The sequence below is a fragment of the Amphiprion ocellaris genome, chromosome 2 (assembly GCF_022539595.1).
Source record: "Amphiprion ocellaris isolate individual 3 ecotype Okinawa chromosome 2, ASM2253959v1, whole genome shotgun sequence".
Taxonomy (NCBI): domain Eukaryota; kingdom Metazoa; phylum Chordata; class Actinopteri; family Pomacentridae; genus Amphiprion; species Amphiprion ocellaris.
The window spans coordinates 6,664,762-6,681,995 of record NC_072767.1 but is presented as its reverse complement, the minus strand read 5'-3'; the positions used below and the strand labels follow the sequence as shown (position 1 = coordinate 6,681,995).

The window sequence follows — 17,234 nt, the reverse complement described above, 5'->3', positions numbered from 1 at the left end:
CAGAGTATGGTACTGCCACCACCATGCTTGGTGGCAGGTTTGGTGTTCTTGAGGTTAAAAAAAAATGTCTAAAACCCACCCAAGACAGTCCTAAACCAGTCCTAAAAAGGTATAAAACCAGGACCAAAATCAAACTTAAACCACTCCAAAAACTGTTCAGAACCAGTCAGAATAGTCTGAAACCAGTCCTAAAAAGGTGTAAAACCAGTAAAAAATCAGGATGAAAACCAAACCTAAACTACTCAAAAAAAGTCCAAGACCTGCCCAAGACCATCTAAAACCAGTCCTAAACCAGGACCAGATCCAGAGTAAAATAAATCCTGAACCAACTTTAAATCACATCCAAAACCAGGAGAACCAAGATGAAACCAAATATGAACCAGTTCCAACAAAAGTCCAAAACCAGTCCAACAAACAGTCTGAAACCAATCCAGAAGCACTTCTAGAAAGACCCAGAGCATGATGTCTTCCTGATGGTGGCAGTAACACAACTGCACCATGAACTCATGGTAGGTTTGGTGTTCTTGGGGTTAAAGGCCTCACCTTCAGTTTTTGTTCCATCTGACCACAGAACTTTCCTCCAGAAGGCCTTTTCTTTGTCCATGTAATCAGAAGCAGACTTCAGTGGAGTTTTAAGGTTCTGCTTCTAGAGGAAGAACTGGATCGTCTCAGCTCATGTTGATGTAAAACACTGTGGACATTGACAGCTGTGTTCCGGCAGCTTCTCATTCATTCAGACCTGCTTTCTGATGATTCTTAGTGGACTCTTGACCATCCTTAGCAATTGTCTCTCAGCAGCAGGTGGTAGTTTATGTTTTCTTCCTGATGGTGGCAGTAACACAACTGGACCATGAACTTTTTTCTGACAAACAGAGGATTTTTTGGGGGATCAGAAGCTGCTTTGAAATGGCTCCAAGTGACTTTCTGACCTGTTCAAGTCAATGATTTTTTTTTCAGATCTTTGTTGAGCTCCTCAGACTTTCCCTCTCTGAGTCTAATGAGTGGATCTAATGGGTTCTATTCAATCGGCCAGAGTAGTCAGCAGCTGTAGTCGATTGTAATCGCTTACAAGAAGTTGAGAGGCCACGGAACTGAGAAAATTTCAACACAACTGTCAATACACATTTTATATATTTCATACTTGTCATTTTGTCATATTTCCAGACGACCTTTAATAAATCTATGAAAGACCCAAAAGATTGTTTGTTGTGATGAAGATTCAGATGTTTCAATGATTCCATCATAGAAAATTCAGAGTTTTAGGAGTCACTGGAAACTAAAGACTGATGATTAACATGGACTTTATAAGTAGATGGAACTTTTGTTCACGACTGTATTTGCTGTTATTTTAAAGAAAAAAAATGTGCAAAAATGTCCTCACAGTGCAGTAATGTCCTCACAGTGGGACCTCAGTGTGATGATGTAAACAGTCTGGTCTCATCAACTTAATTAGTTCTGACAAGCCGCTCTTGTTAATCCTAATTCTTCTGTCTTACCAACCAATCAGAGCAGCTGATGTCATGCTCCCCCATCGTGTGTTCAGTCTCTTTGTGGCGACTCAGTCGCCGCGGCTACAGCAGCACGAAGACGGAGTGTGTATGAAGCGACGCTGTTTCCCTGTGAAAGGAGACCACAACCTGCTGACCCCCGACACACACACTCTGTAGGTAACACACACACACACACACACAAACACACACACACACACACACACACACACACACACACACACACACACACACACACACACAATAAGTAACACACACACACACTGTGTAAGTAACACACAGTCTGTAGGTAACACACACACACAATAAGTAACACACACAGTCTCTGTGCAACACATACACCCACTGTATGTAGCACACACACACACTGTATGTCACACACACACACTTTGTAAGTAATACACACACACACACACACACACACACTCTGTACATAGCACACACGCACACACACACACACACACACACACACACACACACATACTCTGTAAGCAACACATACACACTCACAACCTGCTGTTCTATGTTTAGATTTACCTGCTCAGGTAAATATTTTTGGTGAATTCATTCACCTGGTCTTACCTGGTCTGATCTCACCTGGTCTCTGCTGGTAGGTCGGGGGTCAGCCTGCGACCCCAGGTGCGATCAGAGGGCGTGGCCACGCTGTCGGGACATCTGAGCGACTCATCTGGCAGTAAGTTGGCCACGGCGTTGACGAGGCGACGCCTGGCAGCATCTCCGACTCGTCGACTGAGATTTGAGGATGAGACGGAGATGGAGGCGGAGTCTCGTTACCTGGAGCGGCAGAGGAGGACAGGTGTGCTGGTGTCCAAACCACACCTGAATCTGTACGTTACCGGGGCAGCGCTGAGGGAGGCGGGGCATGTTGCTGATGGACACCAGAGGTTGGGTCACAGGGACATCTGTCGGTCAGGGAGTGGAGTCAACCTGGACCTCCACCTGCAGCCTCGTGCACCTGACTGCAGGGGGCGGAGCCTGAACAGGCACCGCCTCAACCTGTGTACTGAGCCAATCAGAGAGACTTACATTGGCTCTGTTACATCTGCTGAGAGGGGTGGGGCTGGACATGTCTCTTACATGCAGGTGAGACGGAGGGCCAATCAGGTGGAACTACATGGACCCCAGGTGATCCTCCCTCAAGCCACGCCCTCCACTGACCTGCCAATCAACCCATATGAACCTCTTAGGGTGGTCCCGCCCACTAAGCCCTTGGTTGTAGGCCCTCACACCGTCAGGAGCCACTCCCTCCTCTCCCGGCCTCCTCAGCACAACTGCATGAAGGCAGAATTAAACCAGGACCAGAACCAGAACCAGAATCAGAACCAGAACCAGAAGAAGCAGGGGAGAGCCACCACTGCCAAGCCCCGCAGAGAGCACCGATCTGGGCGGCAGGTGAAGGAACAGCGTCCCTCTGTGGAGGAGGGAGGTCTGAATGGCTCCTCAGATACGACAGGTAAGAACACTCACCTGTCCACAGAAACAGTGTGACAGATGTGTGGCCCCTCATAGCCCTGGACTTCCTGCCACGGGTCAGACATCTGATTAAGCTCAGAAAAGACAAGATAACCCTTTATTAATCCCACAGTTAGTAGGGAAGTTTGCAAAGTTACTGCAGTAAAGAGTAAAGTATAAAAAATACACAGCGCTAGTTCTAAAAAAACAACATTAATGTACATATCAGTGGTATTGCACAGATTTTTGATGAATAGAAAACTGAGAGAGTACTATTATAGTACAGATTGTACACAAGTAGAAAGATTGAGGAATAGCATATACTCTAGTGTATGTAGTAAAATCCATGTTTCACAGGGTTTTTAAAGTGCAAAGTATTCATGTTATTGTACCGAGTGAAGGACGACAGTTTTTCCAGTGTTGGTCTCCTGGGATCAGTCTAACAGCAGCAGGATGAAGGACCTGCTGTATCTCCATCACATCCTGAAGGAACTGCTCAGTGATGTTAAAGTCCACTGTACAGGTGTGGCATGTTCTTCTACATAGATGATAGCTGAGCTACCATCGTCCTTTCATCAACCATCTCCACCGGATCGAGGAGGCATCCCAGGACAAAGCTGGACTTCTTTACCAGTTCTTTCAGTCTCTTCCTGTCTGCTGTAGAAATGCTGCTGCTCCAGCAGACCACAGCATAGAAGATGGCTGAGACCATCACAGAGTCAAATAAAGACCTCAGGATCCTCCAATAGACCTGAGTCTCCTCAGCAGATAGTCTGGTCAGTCCTTTTCTGTAGAGAGCATTGTGGGTTCTGTCCGACCAGTCCAGGTTATTGTTCAGGTGAACACCCAGGTATTGAGAAGATGTCACCATCTCAATGTCCATCCCCTGGATGTTTACATGTGTTGGTTGAGTGTGTTTGGACCTGTGGAAGTCCACCACCAGTTCTTTGGTTTCTCAGCATTGATCTGGAGGTGGTTCTGCTGGCACCAGTCCACAAAGTTCTGGGTCAGTTCTCTGTACTCCGCATCTGTGATAAGTCGTCAGAGAACTTCTGAGCTGGACATGAAGCCTCCTGAGATCAGGCTGAAGAGGTAGGTGTTTATTACGCTTTTCCATTAGTACCTACTCTGCTCAACTCGACTCAGTTCGACTCTACTCGCTTTATGAGGTTTTCCATCAGGACATAGTACCTGATACCGGGGACTATTCTAGTACCTATTCGGCCAGGGTTCCAAGCGAGCTGAGTTGAGACGATAATGTGATGCCTACAGAGTGCAGGCCACTGATTGGACAGGAAGTGACGACACATGAGAGCGACTCTTTCATGAAAATCAAACCCAGTATTTAAAAAAAAAAACAAAACTGGCAATCGTGACGGTGCGTATTGTTTTTCGAGGAACTTGGCAAAATTTGAATATGGCAACCAGACCTGTACAATAGGCAAATAAAGAGGTTGAGGCTTTTCTGTCTTTGGTGGTGGACCAAAGAATACAGAGGGAGCTGGACGGTGCGACTCACAACGAGAAAGTTTATCAGGAGGTCTCAGAACGGATGGCCGCCCACGGATACAGAAAGACAATCAAGCAGTGTCGGGACAAGCTGAAAAAGCTCGAAAGTGTATTTTGTTCTTGCTGTTTCGTACGTTTTGCCGTCGTGCTATGATGACTCCACTCGCGATGAGGTGGTACTCAGTTGTAATGGAAAACGACCTAAACCAAGTCGAGCTGAGTTGAGTCGAGCCGAGTAGGTGCTAGTGGAAAAGCGCCATAAATAGTCTTAGGGTTAGGGTTAGACGGGGTGGACCAGCACCTTACAGCTTGGATCATGGACTACCTCATCAACCATCCACAGTAAGTGAGGTTACAGGACCGTCCATCCAACATGGTCGCCTGCAGTACAGGAGCTGCAGGGAACAGTCCTGGTTCCTTCCTCTTCAGCCTAGTCTCAGCAGAGTCCTGTAACTGTTCTTTCCTTCCCTGATCCTGAACCTGAGCCCCTTCTCAACAACCTTCAGCCTCACTTTGTTTCCTGACTTAAAGGCTTCCTCTTCTCCTAAAGAAGAGTCTTTATCTGGAGGGTAATCCAGGATTTGTTGTATCCTACAGTCCTGGTGGGTTTGACATTTTCCACACCGAAACTGATGTAGTCTGTAACACAGTGAGTGAGACTATCGATGTCAAAAACAATCAACGAAAATAACCAACACAAGACTGAAAAAGAAAAACTTCATTAAAATAAAAGAGAAAAAATACTGAATGGTGAATGACAGCTGCTGATCAGGCTATTGATGATGTCACCTTCAGCTTCATTTTACATCACACACACCTGCACACGCGTATTAACATTCTGCCATCTGATTGGTCTACAGCTGAGAGTCAAGCTCCACCCACATCATGCAACGGTGAAGGACAGCCAATAGGAACAGAGATCCACAGTGACGACACTTCGCTTCCTGCACAGTGAGTTTAAATCCACTCTGTGATGATGTCAGATCGATGAAACGAATGCAGTCCAGGTGTCTGTAGTTTTTTCCTGAGTTTCCATTTAAACTGAACAGCAGAGAGGTCATTTGGGTTTTGTGTCTCAGGTGTTGTTTTCTGTCTCTTTTTGTGGTATACTTGTGTCTCATTGTGGTCATGACAATAATTGATCCCTGACATGGAGACAAGTTGATCTAGCAGCAGTTGGACAGTTTCACTGTTTAGAAACTCAAAAATAAACTATTCTGCATTGTTACATGTTGATCTGCTTCATCCTGTAAGGTGTGTTTGATAAATCCACCTCAGAATCGATTCTCTGTGTCTCCTCAGCTTCAGCGGCAGAGATGGACCTTCTCGTCTTTCTCTGCGTCATCTCTTCTCGTCCGTCAGACTCAGCAGGACTCGAACCGCCAGCCTGGACCGGCTCAGCTCGAGGCCCCGCCCCTCCACATATGACCACGCCCCCTCAGGTAGCAGGACGTCCTCCAGCCTGCTGAAGAAGTCTCCATCTGCTCAGTCCCTCAGTGAGGTAGGAAGATCATCAACTGAATCCCAATGGTTCTTCTTCTTCTGTCCAGCAGGGGTCGCTCTGGTGACCATCTAACGGTTCTTCTTCCGTCCAGCAGCTGAAGAACTCATCGTCGGCTCAGAGTTCTGTGTCGGACCAGAAGAAGACGGATCGTTCTTCTGACTATAAACCAGCTGCTGACCAGTAAAACACCTACAGCCGATTTATTACAGCCAATCATGTAGAGGTTCAACTGTAGCAGCCAATCACAGCCTCCGTCTGTCCATCTGTCCGTCCGTCAGGTTTCTGTCTCGGAGTCTCAGCGTGGAGGACGTTGGTCGTCCCTGTTCGGTCCGTTCTGTTGGTCGAGTTCTTCAGGTGTGTTCTGATGGAACGGTTCTGTTGGAGCTCCACCGACCAACAGGAAGAACGTTTGGATTCATCATCAGCCGGGGGAAAGGACGCACCGACTCTGGTAAATACTGCATATACTACTGTAAATACTACAAATACTAATGAACATACCGCAGTTTGTAAATGTAGTGTTAGAGGGTAAATGTAGTGTTAGAGGGTAAATGTAGAGTGAGAGGGTAAATGTAGTGTTAGAGGATAAATGTAGAGTGAGAGCCAAATGTAGTATTAAAGGGTAAATGTAGTGTTAGGGGGTAAATGTAGAGTTAGAGGGTAAATATAGAGTTAGAGGGCAATTGTAGTATTAGAGGTTAAAAGTAGTATTAGAGGGTAAATGTAGAGTTAGAGGGCAAATATAGTATTAAAGGGTAAATGTAGTGTTAGGGGTAAATGTAGTGTTAGAGGGTAAATGTAGAATTAGAGGATAAATGTAGAGTGAGAGCCAAATGTAGTATTAAAGGGTAAATGTAGTGTTAGGGGGTAAATGTAGAGTTAGAGGGTAAATATAGAGTTAGAGGGCAAATGTAGTATTAGAGGTTAAATGTAGTATTAGAGGGTAAATGTAGAGTTAGAGGGCAAATGTAGTATTAAAGGGTAAATGTAGTGTTAGGGGGTAAATGTAGAGTTAGAGGGTAAATATAGAGTTAGAGGGCAAATGTAGTATTAGAGGTTAAATGTAGTATTAGAGGGTAAATGTAGAGTTAGAGGGCAAATGTAGTATTAAAGGGTAAATGTAGTGTTAGGGGGTAAATGTAGAGTTAGAGGGTAAATATAGAGTTAGAGGGCAAATGTAGTATTAGAGGTTAAATGTAGTATTAGAGGGTAAATGTAGAGTTAGAGGGCAAATGTAGTATTAAAGGGTAAATGTAGTGTTGGGGTAAATGTAGTGTTAGAGGGTAAATGTAGAATTAAAGGGCAAATGTAGTGTTGGAGGGTAAATGTAGAGTTAGAGGGCAAATGTAGTGTTAGAGGGTAAATGTAGAGTTAGAGGGTAAATGTAGTGTTAGAGGGTAAATGTAGAGTTAGAGGGTAAATGTAGTATTAGAGGGTAAATGTAGTGTTAGAGGGCAAATGTAGTATTAAATGGTAAATGTAGTTAGGGAGTAAATGTAGAGTTAGAGGGTAAATGTAGTGTTAGAGGCTAGTGTTACATGTGACAACACTATTGAAAATACTACAAATAATACTTAGACTACTACTGAACATTAGAGGATGAGGACGGTCCAAGGCTGGTACTGATACTACTGATGCTGCTGTAAACTACTACTGGTACTATTAATACTACTGATAACCTGCTGCTGGGAGAAAGATAAGTATGGTGGAACAGAGAAACTGTACTTTAGAACACAGAACAGCGGCCGGGTTTATTACTGTGTACTGCATTAACAGAGTACTGTGTACTGCAGGTGTGTACGTTGAGGACATGGCTGATGGCTCTGTGGAGAAGCTGCTCACCGGTCTGCTGGCAGTCGGAGACGAGATCCTGGAGGTGGACGGGGAGAAGGTGAGTTCTCTCAGCCTGGACCAGGTGACCCAGCTGCTGATCCAGAACTCATCCACCACCATCCGGATCCTCCGACAACGAGGAACATCTCCACGGTGACCATAAGATTGCCAGACTGTAAACAACCACGACACGTCTGTAGCTCCACCAATCAGAGCTCGGAGTCCAGACACACCTGGTGACCTCACTGATGTCATCTCAGGGAGCGACGGACTCATTTAGACCTGAAGTTTTTACTAAACTCCAGTATTATTAAACTACAATATTTGATAAACAGCCATGTTTACTAAACTGTTATTTATTAAAATGCAATATTTACTAAACTGCAGTATTAATAAATCTGAGGGTTGTACTATGAAGTGAGATTAACTGTTCCTTTTTTTGTTTTCTTCAATGGGATTCTCGGATGTATTGTTCTTTGTTACCTACCAGACACAGTTCAGGGAAGAAGTGTTTGCAGCAACCCTCCCTAGATCTGCCAGTATCCTTTGAGCACATGCGCTCAGGCCTTGGTTCACAGGTTGAATAAGCGTTGCTATCTTTAAGTTGAGACTTCTGGCTTTGTACTTAATTCTGAACCCTTTGCAGACTTGCAGCTGCAGCTTTCTTATTTGTGTATTTCATATAGCAAGTACAGTGATACCCATACCTGTTGTCTGCCAGGCAACCAATGCCTGGCAGACAATGGGTATGGGGCAAAGACAAAGTGCCGGATATGAGGGGCCAGCATCACATGCAGATGCACTGCTGAAGTCAGTACCGCTACTACTGAGAGTAGGCCTACATTTCTTTGTTTTGCTGCATGTGTGTACCTGCTCAACACTACTGAGATGACAATCAGTGCCCGGTGTCACGTTTACCTACTAAGTCCATGGCTATGCTGTGTTGTAAGCCATCTCCATCTATCCATTGGTCAGTGCACTCCACAATTTTCACAAAACTTGTTTGACAAATCTGTTTAATAGGTCCATTTTCTTCAGGAACAACACACATTAGATGAGTCATCTGGGGAGTCCCCAGGTATCTGAGCCATCCTATTGGCTAAGAGGCTGCACAGAGTCACTAATTGGGAAAAATCCAAATCACAATTGACTTGATTTGGATGTGATAATTAGGTGACCATTACTAATTAGAGTGCAAGTAAATTTTGGCAAACATTGTATATTATTGTTTAAACAGACAAACTCCAAGACCAAAATGAAAATTGTTTAGTTCCTTGATGGGCCAACTAAAACTGAACATTTTTCCAGTATGCCCCACGGCCTAAAAGAAAGTCTGGATATGATGAACTCTGCTGCTCAGAATGTGTGCTGCTCATAGTGCCAGTTTCTTCTTTTGGAAAGTTGAAGTAAAAACAGCTGACGTGCAGCATCTTCTTTAACCTTTAATCCTTAAAGGCCAAGAAAAGCTAAAAATGTAGATGATTTTCCCAAAGATGACCTGATTGTCTGAAGGAACCAGATTCACAGCGCTTTGATGCACAAATATAGTCAGTTTCAGCTGGTGCTCCTGATGTTTCTGAAACATTCTCCTGATGTTTCCTGACCCTTCTCCAGATATTTCTGCCTTGTTCTCTGGATGTTTCGGTAATATTGTCTGGATATTTCTGTCACATTCTCTGGATGTTTCTGTAACGTTCTCCGGATATTTCTGTCTCATTCTGCGGATATTTCTGTCTCGTTCGCTGGATGATTCTGTAACATTCTCTGGATGTTTCTGTAACGTTCTCCTCATTTTAATGAAACAGGCCTTTTCATCGACCCTGCTGTGTTTTTATTTTTATTTGATGCTGGTTTAGTCAAATTGTGAGCATTTTTTAACAGCTTTATAATTTCAATAAAAAGTGTCAAAAAGGATCTTGTGTGATTTCAGCAGCAACAGACAACATCAGAACAAACAGTTGCTTTTCTTTTTCTGGAGTTTATTGAAATAAAATTCACCTGCAGACACAAAAACTAAATAATGACGACTCAGACAATTTTCACCATTCATCAATAACAAACCGATAACACAGTTTCACTGCAAACTAAAGGTCTTCATTCATTCACTTCAAACTCTGCCACTGATCACTTCTGCTGCCATTATTATTAATATTATTACTGTTATTATTTTTTACTACAGATGTCCTGATCAAGTTTTTCCCCCGGATCTGATCAAAGTAATTTATTTAGTATCTGCATATACAGAGTCCCAATCTGACACCGTTTTCCTGATGAAACACTTCAAGTACACGAAGTCTAGTCTGACAACCGACTATCTGTAATACTTTAAGAAAAAACTGTATTTCTGCCTCCAGTCTGTTCCTTAATGTTCTGTAGGTGGAATCTGAAATGTAGAGCTGGAGGGTAAATGTAGTGTTAGAGGGTAAATGTAGTGTTAGAGGATAAATCGAGTGTTAGAAGGTAAATGTACAGTTAGTGGGTAAATGTAGTGTTAGAGGGTAAATGTAGTATTAGAAGGTAAATGTACAGTTAGTGGGTAAATGTAGTGTTAGAGGGTAAATGTAGTATTAGAGGGTAAATGGGGTGTTAGAGGGTAAATGTAGTGTTAGAGGGTAAATGGAGTGTTAGAGGGTAAATGGAGTGTTAGAGGGTAAATGTAGTATTGGAGGGTAAATGGAGTGTTAGAGGGTAAATGTAGTGTTAGAAGGTAAATGTACAGTTAGTGGGTAAATGTAGTGTTAGAGGGTAAATGTAGTATTAGAGGGTAAATGGAGTGTTAGAGGGTAAATGGAGTGTTAGAGGGTAAATGGAGTGTTAGAGGGTAAATGTAGTGTTAAAGGGTAAATGTAGTGTCAGGGGGTAAATGTGTGTTCTCCCTGTATAACATAAGATGTAAACCAAAGATCAAACTGAGGTTTGATCCTGATCAGTTAAAAAGTGACTTGACTGATCACGACTAGATCAGAACATCCCAAATTATTATTATTTTTATTATTAATATTATAGCTATTACTGTGTCCATCTATGAGGAAACATGACTGAAGTTTAATGTCTAAAAGAAAACTGTTCCATGTTGAAGACGACTGGATGGATTTCAAGTTAAAACTCAGAACGTCGCAGGTTTTAACTCTTGTTTTATTTTTTTGTTTACTATTTTCAGACTGATCCGATTGTGTTCGAACAGCAAACGTTTTCAGTCCTGACGTTTGACTGGCCGCAGACATCATGTGACACATCGCCGCTGTGCGTACCGTGAACCTAATGATGTGGGACTCTTCACAATAAAAGCCTTCTACCGCCGCTAAAAGGCTTTTATTGTGAAACAGCAGCATGAAGTGTGTGGTAGGATTTCACATTAAAATGTCTGATCAATAAGTCTGATTGATCTGCTGGAAATATGATCAGAACAACAAAAAAAAAGTTTTAGTCAATAAAAACAAACTGTAAACAAACTAACAACAAACAGGAAGTTTTAGTGTTTGTACTTTAAAAAGTGTTTCTATGAACCAGTTCAACCTGAATCAAAGACGACTTAAGTTGATGAAGACATGGTGATTAAAGTGGTATTCAAGTTAAAAATTAAACCTGAGTTAAACCAGAGCTAAACTGCAGTTAAACTGGAGTTCAGCTGGAGTTAACTGAAGTTAAACTAGAAATGAAATAGAACTGAACCACAGTTAAACCGTAAATAAACTGGAGTTGAACTGAAATTAAAATGGAATTGAACTGGAGTTAAATTCAACCTAAACTGGAATTAAACCCAAGCTGAACTGGAATTAAACTCAAATTAAACTGGAGTTAAACTCAAGATAAACTGGAGTCAAAGTCAAGATAAACTGGAGTTAAACTCAAGCTAAACTGGATATAAACTCAAGCTGAACTGGAATTAAACTCAAGCTAAACTGGAGTTAAACTCAAGTTAAACTAGAGTTAAATTCAAGCTAAACTGGAATTAAACTCAAGCTAAACTGGAGTTAAACTCAAGTTAAGTTGGAGTTAAAGTCAAGATAAACTGGAGTTAAACCCAAGCTAAACTAGAATTAAACTCAAGTTAAACTGGAGTTAAAGTCAAGTTAAACTGGAGTTGAACTCAAGCTAAACTGGAGTTAAATTGGACTGAAACTGGTTATTTTCAGACCTTTAAATAAAAAATCCAAACCAAAAAAAAAACATGAAACATTGAAACACATCAAACGTGTTTCCATCGGTTTGACCTTTGACCTCTGAAACCAGTTTAACAGTCAACAAACCAAAAGTGCCTTTTCAGTTCCACCAACCAGGAGGCCGACCAGGTGGGTCCAGGAGAGTCCAGATGAGTCCAGGCAAGTCCAGGTGAGTCCAGGAGAGTCCAGATGAGTCCAGGCAAGTCCAGGTGAGTCCAGGAGAGTCCAGATGAGTCCAGTATTGTCCAGTCCGGTATAGTCCAGGAGAATACAGGTGAGTCCAGGTGAGTCAGGTAGAGTCCAGTACAGGTCAGCACAGTAAAGTCCAGTCCGGTCCAGTAGAGACCAGCAGACACTGGATTAGGATGAATTGTCAGTGACAGCAGGAGGCATCAATCAAAGGATGAAGAAGAGAAGGACGACAACGAAGAGGATGGCGAGCAACACGCCAATAGCGCACCACTGCCGACGATCTGCAGAGACATTAAAACTAGTTAATTAGTATTAACTAACCATAACTAACTATAAGATAAACACCTAAAACTGGTCAGAACTATTAACTAGTGTTAACTAACCATAACTAATTATAACTAACTATAAGATAAACACCTAAGACTGGTCAGAACTATTAACTACTGTTAACTAACCATAACTAACCATAAGATAAACACCTAAGACTGGTCAGAATTATTACCTAGTGTTAACTAACCATAACTAATCATAACTAATTAAAGCTAACGATAAAATAAACACCTAAAACAGGCCAGAACTATTAACTACTGTTAACTAACCATTACTAACTATAAGACAAACACCTAAGACTGGTCAGAACTATTAACTAGTGTTAACTAGGAGCATTGTGTGTTTTGCCGGGCAGATTACCACTGGTCATGTGAGACACTTTGGCCAGTTTCTTCATCACGTTGTCCAGTCGGGACTGAGTGTTGTCCATCTCATGGCTGAAGTCGTCCAACATCCTGCAGAGACACACAGGGGCCACACAGGTAAGACAGTTAATACAGTAACTCAGGTATCATAGGTAAACACAGGTAATACAGGTAACACACGGGTCCGCTGGGGCCCTCAGCGCCAGATCTTACACTGCCTGCTCGTCCAGCTCCATGCCGATCCGCTCCGACATGTTCTTCAGAACTCCGATGGTTCCAGAAACCAGCTCCAGCTGCTCGTCCTGCTGCTCTGCGATCAGCTGACACAGAAACAGCAGCACGTGAGTCTGAGTCCGTCTGGTAAAAACACAGGTGTGCTCAGGTGTTATCGTACCTGCTGCTGCACCTGCTGCTCCTCTATGAACTGAGAGTTGGCGTTCTGCAGCTGCCGGTCCAGGCGGCTGTACTTATCAGGACCGGGCTGCCAGATGGGCCCTTGAGCGCCGTGGTCACCTAGCAGAGCCTGAAACACAAAAACACATCAGCAACGGCTCCATATACAGCAGGTGAGAGTGAACAGGTGAGAGTGAACGGGTACCTGTCTGTTCTTTCTGTCGGCAGAGGCAGCAGCTGGACTCGACATTTGTTCTTTCATTTCCTTCAAAAGGAAAAAGATCAGTCAGTGAATCGATCAGTTCTTCAGATACCGATAAACTTCTGATAGCAATCAAAATGAGATCAGAAAGTAACTGTGAATGTATTTTATATTCCACCAGCATCTTTCCTCCTCTGTGACAGGAAATTGATTATCTTTGGACAAAATAAGGGATTCAGGGAAACTCTGATCCACGTTTTCACATTTTAGGATCAAACAACTGATCAATTCAGAAAATAAATTGATCAGTTATTCCAACAAATCAGCTTATCTGCCAGTGATTCAGCTGATATATTAAACATGTTCACTCGTTTTCAAGTGTTAAACAGAGTCTCACGTAATCACCAAGAAAATTAAGAGCAGAATCTCTGTATTGATCAAACCAAAGTCAGTCACAGTGATGCTTCTCTGAGAAGATGTCTCCACGGACAGGTGAGTGTGTACCTGCTGTTAGAAAGAAAGTTACCTAGATGGTGTTTCTGTGTAAATAAAGTTACCTTGACGGTCAGCCTGGTGCTGGTGATAAAAGCTTTTCTCTTCGACAGTTCGGCTGCATCCAGATTAAACTTCTTGGGGTTCGACTCCACGATGCGTTCGCTGACAGTTAAGGAACGTTTTCATCTTTCATTACAAACGTCTGAGGCACAAAATGTAAAACACGCATCACATGATCATCACTCATCATGTAATCACCACGTGACCTCTGCTGCAGGTCATGTGACCTCCGTTTAAGGATATTGATTGTCTCGTCCAGGTCCTCAAGGTCCCACTCAATGGAGCGCAGGCTGTTCCTCAGCTCATTGGTCGTCCAGTCGATCTCCTCCTTGGAGGCTCCGCCCCCTTCCTGCAGGAGTTCGCGCCATCTGTGATGGAGGCTCTGAGCTGCGTTCACGGCCTTCTGCACCTCCCTGTTCAAAGACAGCAGGTATGAAAAAAAGAATGGAAAGTTTCACTCTGTGTGAACAAACAGAAATGTCAGCTTTTACTTACTGGTGAATAAATAGAAAAGTATAATTGTATTGTTTTCTTGAAAATGTTTTAGTTTAGTTCTAGTTTTTTTTTTTTTTTAATTCATTCATTGACAAAAAAAACCTAACAAAAAAATTTCAATACAACAAAAGGTTCCAAGGAAGTTTGAAAGGAAGCTGAAAGAAGAATCTGTAATTTGTCCCTTTATAACAATCACTTTATAATGAGCATTAAAAATAAACAAACCAAATGACTGTAAAGTCTGAGAGGCCTGCAACCGCTCTCACTCCTATCAGAGTTTTCTCTCATAACAAACGATGATAATGAAAGTCTTAACGATGACGGTAATGAAAGTCTTATTTCATCTCTTTGTATTTAATAATATGCTGCTTTTAATTACATTTTTAAATCTTGCTGTGATTTAGATTGTTTCAATTCCTCGTCTAGATTGTCTAGAAATAAACAGAAATGTCAAGTTTATTCTGTTTAACTGTAAATTGAAAGAAATAACAGAAATATAAAGTTGTGTTTACAGCAAATAAACAGAAATGTAAATTTTTTTTTGTTTCCTTGTGAATAAATATCAATATAACACTGTATTTTACTTCTAAATAAATGGCAATATACTGTTTTAAATTATATTCTCTTTACTTGTAAATTAACAAAAATGTACAGTTTATTTCTGTTACTGTTAATATTTAGAAACATTTTCATTTTTAATTTTCTGTACTCAAATGTCACGTGATTACAGTTAAACTTTTATCTGGTTAGCATAAAGGAGCTAAAATGCTAACAAGTTCATTTCCTCATTAGATTGCAGAAGGCTAACATTAGCATGCTGGTTAGCTAAGGCTAGCTGGCTGAACTCCCGATTATTTGATCAAATTGATTATTGATCAGCTGTCCGCTGGGTAATGGTAGCGATTAGCTCCCTGATAGCATCGGCTTTGCTGTGGCTGTGGGTGTTAGCTTCCAGTTAGCCTGCAGTTAGCTCGGTGCGGGGGTTCTGACCCTTTGACGACAAAGAACGGGTCTTCCATGGACATGGTGGCGGTTCTGATTCAGTCCATTCCTCAAGCTCGGGGTTCCGGATCAGCTGTGTTCGGTTCGGATTAAAGTCCGTTTATCTTCATTGGAGCTGCCGCTGCTAGCTCCGCTGTTAGCTCCGCTTTGTTTACATGCAGCAGCGGAGACTCCCTGTGACGTCAGCCACACGTGGACGCTTCTTCTTCTGCTGCTGCTTTTTTCTTCTTCTTCTTCTACAAACTTCTTAATATGCTTTACATTTCGAAAGTCTTTTTAATGAAAGTTTTCATATTTTGATTTGTTTGTATTTGAAATCTTTTTGTTGACAAAATGGTTTTGATAATTTTTGATTTCAATATATTTTCGATATTGATTCAAGATTCAGATTCAAGATTCAAGACTCAAGACCTTTATTTATCACAAACTTATACATATAATGCGCAGTGAAATGCATTGTGCACCTATTCCAAACCGAAACAATAAGAATAACGAAATAAAAACACACAAGAAATATGTATATATATGTACATGCATACACACACACACGCACACACACGCACACGCACACACACAAACACTCATATATGTATATATATATATATATATATATATATATATATATATATAGAGAGAGAGAGAGAGAGAGAGAGAGAGAGAGAGAGAGAGAGAGCCGGATAGATAGATAGATAGATAGATAGATAGATAGATAGATAGATAGATAGATAGATAGATAGATAGATAGATAGATAGATAGATAGATAGATAGATAGATAGATAGATAGATAGATAGATAAAAAGGAGCAAAATAAATTTATAAATCAAAGTGAAGTAGTGCAAACAATATATATATACAAGGCGAAAGTGAATGGGGTATTGAATACTGAAAGGAGGTTGCATGTTGATTTGGTGATTTTTCATATTTTTGATCCATTTTAAATTTAAAAAATATTTTTTGTCATATGTCTCACATGGTTTCATTTCAGCCCAAAGACAGTTAAAGCTAAGAAACAGACTCGTGAATCAGAACTTAGTTTGTTTTTCTCTCTTCTTCTGTGTGGAGCCTCAGATGTCCCTGAATAGAAGATAGATTTACAGTAAATAGCTCCACTGCAGCAGCTCCAACAATAATCTGCTGCTATCTGATCACAGATCAGTCAGAATGCAACTCTATCTGTAACTCAGTGCTATATTGTCTAGTATAGGTCCCATAGTGTTGTTCATAAGTTATTCTCCAAACCTGTCAGTGGTTGATTGTTGCTTATTTTGTTGCTTTGCTACATTTGATGAAGTTGCTTTGAGAGTGTCTTCTCTTGCTTTTCTCATTGGTGAATCCACAGTAGATGTTGCATGTGGGAGTCTCTTTGGTATGTGCTCCTTCCCAACATCGCTGCTTATGGACACAAAAGAAGTGTATGATCTTTCAGCCTCAGGGAGGGAATTCAGTTTCTCTGATATTAAATCGTCAGTTGTATTTGCTAGCTCATTAGCTTATTTGACAAAATGTTCCAAATTCTACTGGAACATGGAATCCCTCCTCCTATTGTTGAAGCAATAAAAGTTCTGTATGTCAATACTTCTGCGGTAGTCAAGACTCCTGAGGGCAACACAGATCTCTTCTCCATAGACACCAGAGTACTTCAAGGAGACCCTCTAGCTCCTTTCCTCTTCATCATCTGCTTAGACTATGCTGCACTGAGGAATGCAATC

At 41.8% G+C, this 17,234-nt stretch overlaps 2 protein-coding genes across 2 annotated transcripts; one reads left to right on the top strand and one right to left on the bottom strand.

The window, feature by feature from the left end:
* The first annotated feature begins 1,390 nt into the window (after positions 1 to 1,390).
* On the top strand, positions 1,391 to 9,741 carry si:dkey-121a11.3 (uncharacterized). Its single transcript, XM_035945402.2, has 8 exons — positions 1,391 to 1,422; positions 1,508 to 1,663; positions 2,123 to 2,982; positions 5,351 to 5,441; positions 5,793 to 5,991; positions 6,086 to 6,174; positions 6,273 to 6,445; positions 7,788 to 9,741. The coding sequence occupies exons 1-8, from the start codon at positions 1,391 to 1,393 to the stop codon at positions 7,982 to 7,984; spliced, it is 1,797 nt and encodes a 598-aa protein (XP_035801295.2). The 3' UTR covers positions 7,985 to 9,741.
* A 44-nt stretch (positions 9,742 to 9,785) lies between these two features.
* Positions 9,786 to 15,705, bottom strand: stx6 (syntaxin 6). The gene is made up of 8 exons (XM_023264154.3): positions 15,513 to 15,705; positions 14,271 to 14,440; positions 14,030 to 14,124; positions 13,476 to 13,535; positions 13,272 to 13,400; positions 13,091 to 13,197; positions 12,873 to 12,967; positions 9,786 to 12,463 (listed from the first exon to the last, which is right to left on the bottom strand). Exons 1-8 carry the CDS (start codon positions 15,545 to 15,547, stop codon positions 12,387 to 12,389), a joined length of 768 nt encoding a protein of 255 aa, XP_023119922.1. The 5' UTR covers positions 15,548 to 15,705; the 3' UTR covers positions 9,786 to 12,386.
* Between the last annotated feature and the right edge of the window lie 1,529 nt (positions 15,706 to 17,234).